The sequence below is a fragment of the Cervus canadensis genome, chromosome 13, assembly GCF_019320065.1.
Source record: "Cervus canadensis isolate Bull #8, Minnesota chromosome 13, ASM1932006v1, whole genome shotgun sequence".
Classification (NCBI taxonomy): Eukaryota; Metazoa; Chordata; class Mammalia; order Artiodactyla; family Cervidae; genus Cervus; species Cervus canadensis.
This window is the reverse complement of record NC_057398.1, coordinates 1,028,950-1,037,465: the sequence shown is the minus strand read 5'-3', so window position 1 is coordinate 1,037,465 and position 8,516 is coordinate 1,028,950. Positions and strand designations below refer to the sequence as shown.

At 55.5% G+C, this 8,516-nt stretch overlaps 1 protein-coding gene across 1 annotated transcript; it reads right to left on the bottom strand.

Annotated features, from left to right (window-relative positions):
• Positions 1 to 2,079: 2,079 nt before the first annotated feature.
• Positions 2,080 to 5,867, bottom strand: LOC122452396 (alpha-1,3-mannosyl-glycoprotein 4-beta-N-acetylglucosaminyltransferase-like protein MGAT4E). The gene is made up of 6 exons (XM_043485959.1): positions 5,764 to 5,867; positions 5,540 to 5,567; positions 5,299 to 5,324; positions 4,546 to 4,679; positions 4,090 to 4,219; positions 2,080 to 3,252 (listed from the first exon to the last, which is right to left on the bottom strand). The coding sequence occupies exons 4-6, from the start codon at positions 4,669 to 4,671 to the stop codon at positions 2,123 to 2,125; spliced, it is 1,386 nt and encodes a 461-aa protein (XP_043341894.1). The 5' UTR covers positions 4,672 to 4,679; positions 5,299 to 5,324; positions 5,540 to 5,567; positions 5,764 to 5,867; the 3' UTR covers positions 2,080 to 2,122.
• Positions 5,868 to 8,516: the final 2,649 nt, after the last annotated feature.

Here is an 8,516-nt window from a genome sequence, read left to right as displayed (position 1 = left end):
TTTGCATTTCCCTGATGACTAGCCATGAGTGCCTTTTCACTTGCTTGTTGGCCCTTTGTGTATCTTTTTCAGAGAAATGTCTATTCAAATCCTTTGCCCAATTTTAATTGTGTTATTTGTCTGTTTATTATTGTGTGTGAGCTTTCTTTATATATTCTGGATATCCATCTCTCATCAGATATGATTTGCAGATGTTTCTTCCATTCTGTGGGTCATCTTATCACTACCTTGACAGTATCCCGTGAGCCATAAAGTTTTTAATTTTGATAGAGTCCAATTTATTTGGGGCTTCCCTGGTAGCTCAGTTGGTAAAGAATTCACCTGCAATGCGGGAGACGTGGGTTCGATCCCTGGGTTGGGAACATCCCCTGGAAAAGGAAATGGCAACCCACTCCAGTGTTCTTGCCTGGGAAATCCCATGAAGAGAGGAGCCTGGCGGGCTACAATCCATGGGGTCCCAAGAGTCGGACACGATTTAATGACTAAACCACCAACCACGACCACCAATTTATTTATCCTTTGGTGAATTGTGCTTTTGGTGCTATCTAAGAATCTATCGCCTAATCCAAGGTCACAATGATTTACACTTTTTCTTCTGTTTTCTTCTAAGAGTTTTTTAGTTTTTAGCTCTTCCGTCTGGGTCTAGATCTATTCTGGGTTCACCTTTAATGTAATGTGAGGCAGGAGCCACAGCTGGCCCCCCGGCACGTGGACATGCAGCTGTCCCAGCACTGCATCGTTCGTCCCAGCACAGAGACCACCCCTGCCCCCACTGAACTGCCCACGGCCTTCTGTAAACTGGCTTTCTCAGTCCCGCCGCTGCAGCAGCTTCTGCCTCACTCCTACTCCAGCGCGCCCTCCACTTCCAGCCCCATTAAATGAGTGGATTTCCCCAATGAGCCAAGCTCCTTCTCACTTCTGGCCCACTTCCCTACATGCTATTTCTTTTACTTGAAAATCTTCCTGAACCTTCCTCAACACCTGGCTTTCTTCTCTGAAAATCTGGTAGGTCAGGTTTAGATGTCGTGACTTCCAGAAAGCCTTTCCTAAGCTCCCAATGAAGTTGGGGTCCTGTACTTCTTAAACCCAAGAGGAGCTCCTTTGGTCCCTGGAACATAGTAGAGTGAGCCTGCTAAGTCCCTTCAGTCATGTCCGACTCTGTGAGACCCCATGGACTGTAGCCCGCCAGGCTCCTCTCTCCGTGGGATTCTCCAGCCTAGAATACTGGGGCGGGTTGCCACGCCCTCCTCTAGGGGCTCTTCCTGACCCAGGGACTGAACCCGCAACCCGACTCTCATAGTCTCCTGCATTGGCAGGTGAGTTCTTTACCATCAGCGCCACCTGGGAAACACGGAACATAGTAGGGATTCAGTAAGTCTGATGAATGGACGAATCCCAGGCGTCAAGAAGGAGACTTAAGTTGTCCTGTGTATTGCTTCAGAGAGTTAAGGAGAATGAGATCTGGAAACCCCTCTAGGTTTGACTATTTTTCTCGTTATGAAAAGGGAGGAGTCTCAGCAGCGCTGGGATGCAGAAGCTGGTGTGGGGGTGAGACATGAGCACCGAGGAGAAGGTGATGCTTTGGTGGCAAACTGTTCGTTCCGCAGTCGTTTGTGAGGGAAGGAAGGAACTGGGCTGGCGCCACAGAACAGCTTAGGAAGACGGGGTCAGGGGCTTCATTTCACTGCTGCGCATGTGTCTGTGAACTCCAGAGCCTTGGGGAGTTTGACTTCTCATGAGAAACCCTTTCTTAGCTTCTGCTGTGTGAATTCCAGGGCCCGGCCATGATTTCCCCTCCGGCTACCCCTCCCCTCCAGGTGGGAGAACACACACCATCACCCTGTCCTTGTGCTGACCTCAGCACCCCAGGAACAGAAAGGTTCTGGGAGCGACCAGGGCCTTGTCCCAAATTGGGCTAAGCTACATCTGACCCAGGAAAAGAGAGCCTGAAAGAGTCCCTTGTCTGGATAGAAAAAGGAAGGAGCAGGTGGAGCGTCTTGTTGGCACCAGAGTGTCTTCCCTCTCTGCCCCTCATTCCCTGGCACGCCCCGCCCCGCCCCCAGATCACTCAGGCTAGAATGACTGCAAGATTTTAATGTTTCATTGCCTTCCTGGTCTGTCCTCATCCCAAGTGGCCCGCGCCTCTGGCATGCTCCTCCCAGAGGTAAATGTGCCTGACGATGAGCCCGCCTGTCTGGTTGGCGTTCGCCAGCAGCCTCACGCAGCTCACCTGGTACCCCACGGACCTGGGCACGACCTCCTGATCCAGCTGCCCCTCCAGGAGGCGGCCCAGCAGGACGAAGCTGGAGCAGCGCTGCGGCGTGCCCTCGGGCCCGTAGCCCAGCTCCACCTGCCCCTTCTCCAGAGCGTACTTGCCATCCACAATGGTGCCTGTCAGCACCTGCACCCTCCTCAGGTCGGCCGGCTGGTTCAGGATGACGGTCAGGTGGTTGCCGGCGTTCACGCTGTGGGTCCAGAAGAAGGACTCGTCCAGAGTGTAGGCCTCCCAGGGGAAGTGGACCTCAAACACCTTCATGTCGGTGAAGGCGGCTGCCGGCGGGTTGTCAGGGGCGTATGGGCTCTTCCTGTGTGTGCCCGAGGCCTCCTGCCTGTCGTTCAGGGGGTAGTAGGTGGCCCTGTGGTAGAAGAGGAAGGGCGTGCACAGGATGGGGTCCTTCTGGGCCAGGAGGACGCGGAAGTGGGCGAGCAGCCTGTTGAGGGGCTTCTCCCGGTAGAAGAGGAGCAGGAAGTGAGCCAGCGTCGGCAGGTCGCCGTTGCGGAAGAGCTTGCCCAGGACGCCCAGGTTGGCGAACTCCAGGAAGACCCAGGGCTGAGACCGCAGCGTGTCCACCTTCCACTGTACGTGGCTGATGAAGTTGGGGGCGCAGAAGGCGTTGTCCTCCAGCAGCAGGAAGTACTCCGAGAGCTTCGAGGCAGAGCTCATGAGGAAGGCGTGATCCACGTTCTGCTCGGAGTAGGGCTCCCGGCCGGCGCCCGCGGGCGGGTAGGCGTCTGGAGGGGCGTGGATCAGCAGCAGCTGCCCCGCCAAGATCTGCGGGCTGAAGAGGCTGGAAATGCTCAGGACGGTCTCCCCGAGCCAGGCGGGGTCGGCGCCCGCCAGGTGGACCAGCACCGTGAGGCGCTTCTGCTCCACCTTCGAGGTGGCGCGGAACAGCGAGAGCAGCGTGGAGAGGAGGCCGCTGGGCTCCGGCCCGGGCCGGGGCCGCGAGGAGACGCCCACCGTCAGCCACGCTGGGGAGGCAAGTGGCGCGTCAGGGGCGGGGCGCCGGCTCGCGCACGCCCCCCTCCCCCGCTCCCGTTTCCCACCCCCGAGTGGGGTGCAGGCCCTGGCTGTGGGGAGCGCGGCCCCCACCTGGGCTCTGCGTTTGGACACCGTCACCGGGAGCCTGGTGTGCATGCCAAAGGGCCAGGGCGCTGCTCCCCGCGGCTCCGAGGCTTCCTGGAGCCCGGGTTTTGCTGCCTGTGGTTTAAGTGCTCAGTACACACATTAGCTACTTTTACATTTACTGTCATTCCTTCTGATTTTACCTAGCTCATCTTCACAAAGCTCTCCTTTAACGAAGGTCTCCTGGAAGGAGCTCCTCTCCTGGAAGCCAGGAGCCCGAGCCCCGCTTCAGCTCTGAATCTGCCGGCGTGGCTCCAGAGGTCCCGGCACCCCTGAGCTGCGATCTGGGCTAGTCGGGCTGTGCCGACCGAAGGGCCCCCTCCTCCCAGGTGCTTTCAGACTGTCTTCCAGGAGCAGGCACTTTATCTCCCCCTCCTTGCTCCTCATCCCTGAGACCAGGTGCCCTGACGGGGAAAGGACTCTCTGCCCAGCCTGCGGATGCCCGGCCACCCTGCCCTCTCGTCTCCCTGTCTCTTCTCTCTGAGTCCCCACCTTCTTCTTCTTTCCCTCTATTTTGGCCACACCACATGGCATTCAGGATCTTGGTGCCCTGGGCAGGGACAGAGCCCGCGCCCCCTGCAGTGGACTCGCAGAGTCTTCACCGCTGGACACCAGGGAGCCCCTCCCCTCCTCCTCTTGACTCTCTTACTCCCAGGGTACCCCCTCCCATCCTTGGAACTCACTCTTCTTTCTCTGCTGGAGTTTTTCCAGGTATTTGGAGGTGAGGTTCTGCCAGTCTTCTAGTGGTCCCAGGTCCTTCCTTCTCCTGTAGCTGTCCTCCTGGGGTACTGGCAGAGGCAACACCTGGTCCTCCTGACATAGAAAGCATGGGCTTTACCAATAGTGGTCTCCCCAGAGCTCCTCCAGGGAAAGAGTGGCTCACTGCCCCCAGAGCGAGCCCAGCACGGTATCAGGACATCTGACCACTGGCCAGAGTATCCAGGGCTCACGCAGTACTTGCTGTCTTCCTTACCTTAACCAATATGGGGGTGGGGGGCGGGGAATCAGCTTCTCTATGGACCAGTGCGTCCCGCCAGGTCCACACCCATCCCTTGGAGCCTCCTGCTCTCCCGTGAGAGAGGCGAGCGCCGTCCACACCCCCCCACCCCGAACCCGCGCAGCGAGGGCACGGCCGCTACCTGGACCTTGACAGCCATCCTGGCCTGGTCGTCTTCAGCTCCCCTGGGGACGTCCAGCGTGAACAGGAGCCACAGGACCCCGAGGCCCACTGAGACGATGCAGCAGCGCCCGAGGGGGCAGTGCATGGCGGCTCCTGGGCGAGAGGGCGGCAGGCTGGCAGGGTGCTCCCCCGTCCACGCCTCACCGTCCCCCGCAGGCCCGCCCCTCCCCGCCCTCTGTCCACTGCTCACTCACTCCCCACGCCTGCCCTCCGTCTGAGCCGGGCCCACCGGCCCCGGGCCCTCTGCCGCCCTCTCTCTGCAGTTCTGTCTGGAGATTCCAATTCTCCGAGTTTTCCCTGCTCCAGTGATCACGGTCTGCTGGGCCTTCATTGGTGAAGCCCGTTTATCTTAGAAAACAGATGGCTACCACCCACTCCTACTTTTTTAAACAAAAGTCAAACTATTTATTAAAATAGCTGAACTTGAAGTGTTGCTAAGTGCTAAGCAATTTGATGCCTTTCCTACTTTTTGTAAAGGACGTCCTTAATTTATTCCAACCCTTAATCTTATTCACAGACCTCGATTAGAACATAATTCTGTTAACTCAGAGTGAAAGAAAAATCCTTTCGGGAGTGATGGGCTGCAGGAATTCAGACTGGCTCAGCCTCCAGAGCACTCGTATGCTGCTTTTTCCCTGTCTGTGTCTTTTCTCCAGAGAAAATGTGCTTTTCTGATTGTTTCTAAATGATCAGAAGAAAGGCTTTAACATACCTTGTCTCCCACGCTTGATCGTTTCTCTGCAGTCAGTACACAAAAGAAAAGAAATCGTCATCAGTAATTATGATGCTCCCAAGGCTACAATATTCTCTAATTTCCCCCATTTTCATGGCTCCCTGCCACTTTAGTATTTTGGTAGAGGTTACCATGCTTTTCTCCCTTAACCATTTAGCTTTTTGATAAGAGTTATAAAAACAGTACTTACATACAGCAGGAAGGCTTAAACTTTTCTTACCTGGTTTTCTTAAGCCAGGACTTTTAGCCTGATGGGTAATTCAGATACAAATCAGTACATGTGATAGAAATAGGCTTCTTTTTCATAGACCATAAGTACATGGATACATATATTGAATCAAAGGTTTTACAACGACAGCCGGAGGAATTCACCCTCAAGTGACCAGCGCTGTTCCCGCTGCCCCGGTGCGCAGGTTACCTGTCACTCCCCCTGTTACCTGTTACCTGTCACTCACTGGCCGCCCAGGGGGTCAGGGTGCGTGGGGCACAGCGCTCTTGCAGCCCTGAGAGGGTCAGGCTCCTGGACGAGCAGGAGAGAGAGGAGCTGGGGTGCTGGAGGACCTGGCACCCGCAAACTAGGCCCCGCCCCCGGTGCTCCAGCCTGAGTTAGGCTCCCTCTGTGATGCTGCTCTGTGTCCCGGCCAGCTGCTACATCGTCAGGGGGACACCCGGCCGGGGCTCACCCGACGACTGCGCTCGTCTGAGAGGCCCGGACGGGTCCCTCCTGCCCTGGGCGGCCGGCTCCCTGCTCTTGCCCCGCGAGGGCGCTCTTTCCCCCTGCCGTCTACCCACGCTTCTTGCCCTACTGGGCGTCTAAAGGACGCCGACCGTCATCCGGTGGGTAAAACAGCAGCCCCCCACCCCCGAAGAAATGTCCCTTCCAAGCCCTGCCCACTCCCTCCGCGGCCGTGCTGGAAGCTCTGTGGCCCTGGATCAGCCGCTTCTTCTCACACTCCCCCTCCTCTCTCCCTCAGCCTCCTCCTGCTCCACACGCTGCCCGGCTCAGCTCTTGCCACCGACTCTTCCCTCCCAGGCTCTGTCCTTGGCTTCTCCTCTTCCCCGCCAGCCCCGTCGTGCGCCCCAGGGCTCTGACCCAGTCCCAGACTTTACTATGTACACTACTCGTGAACATGTGTGTGCCCATGTGTGTGTATACATACACGTATGCGGTGTGTGTATATATCCATCGTTTCATATATACATGTGTACACACATACTGACAACTCCTGGAGCCAATCTGACCTCCAGCCCCAGCTTCTTTCCTGAGCTCTGAAGGACCTGACGATTCACCGTCTCCATTTGGATAAGAGGTGTCTTCATTTTAATGGAGTCAAAATAGAGCTACAGAGTCTTCCTACTTGCCAAATCTCTTTCTCCCCAAGTTCTCCCCATCTCAGTAAATAGCACCACTATTTTTCCAGCTCCTCATGGAAAAATCCTTGATACCCCTCTCCCCTTCACACTCCATAGTCCATCTGCTTAGTGCTGTTACCTTCTCCTCCCCAAAAGCATCTGGAACACGCCCCTCTCTCTGTGTCTGCTGCTGCATCACCTCCTGCCTGGACCTGCCACCACCTGACCGGCCCCCCCCCACCCCCCCTGTCCTCCTGCAGCCTTCCTTCCCCACGACACGGGGACCTTTTACACTGGAGATCAAACTCTAGACCGCAGCCTGCAGGGTCCTGCCTGACCTGGCCCTCTGCCTGCCTCTTTGACTCCATCTCCTGCCCCCACCCTGCGCCTCCTCCCCCAGCTGTTGGGGAGTGAGCATCCTTTGGACAAACCGTTTCTTTTTTTTTTTTTTTTTTCAAGCTGTTTCTTGAGTGCTAGCATTTGGTCTTCTTAGAACTTTCCTTCGGAGACTTTCCATGAGCCGACTCCTCCCAATGCGCAGGTTCTTTATGAGGCCTCAGGTGAGCACAGTTAAAACACCTCTCACCCCCCCCCTCCCATCCTCCCACTGGCTACCATGTATTCTCTTCTCGCATTTACTTCCACCAGAAGCTATCTTACCTGTGTGCATTGCTGTCTGTCTCCAGTCTCTAGACTGAGGGCCAGGCCTTCGCTTTATTCCATGCTGCTTCCAGAGCACTTTGCACAGTGCTGGCCCAGAGTGCTAGCTCAGCAAATATGTGTTGAGTCACTAGCTACTGGGATTATGTGATATGATGAGTGGTCACCTATCTCTTCAACAAACACATGCTAGGTTCCAGGGACATTGCAGTGCCAGGAGAACCAGGCAGCTCACCAGAGAAGGGCACTACCTGGGTGATGGATAAGAGTTCAGAGTCTGGACTCAGACTCAGACCTGGGCCAGAATCCAGTTCTGCTAAACTTGTTGGCCACGTGACCTTGGCCAAGTGACTCAATCTCTCTGAAGCCCAGTTCCTCATCTAGAAACTAAAAGATAACGATGCTTACTCTCAGTGAAATCTTTATGAGGGTGAAAAGAAGTCATCCACAGAAAAATGTCTGCTTATAGCAAGCACTCAATAAATGTAGGCACTTTCGTGATACGGGACGATGACCGCTCTTCAACCATGGAACCCAGCACTGCCTTCCTCTCCACCACATCGGAAGGGTCTGTCTCCCTGTATTCCTGAGCCCCACCCAGATTCTACTTTCAGACTCTTAAACAGACGCACAGCACTTGGAGAACATTTCCACATCCTGACATCTAATTCCCACTTCTCTAAGCGCTTTAGAGGAGGCAAACAATAGTGAAAAGGGGGGAAAGACGCATTTTTAAACTGAAGTACAGTGGACTTGAAATGAAAATAAACATTGATCCCCGACAGGCTCCTCTGCAGCATGCAGGTGGGGATGACCACCTGGGGTGCAGTGCCTATTGTCACAGTGTGTCCTGGGTGTGGGCGCTGGGCTTTGCTGGAAGTCAGAGCTCTCCTTCCAGCCCAGAAGCATCAGCTCAGTCCCCGGCTGGGAGGAGGGGAGAGGGGTCCAGAGGGCACCTTGTCCCTCTAGCATCCCTGGCTGGGTGTCTCCGCTGGCGCTCCCTTGGTAACCATTGTTCTTCCTGAAGGTCAGCAAACTGATCACCCCCACCGCCAGCCTCTGCAGGGAGGGGGCTCCACCCAGAACACATTTGGACTGCAGGCTTGTCTGGTTGGCCCACACACAGTTTTTTTGAAATGAGATTGAACATTTTAAAATTAGGAGAGACTGTAAAAACACTTAAG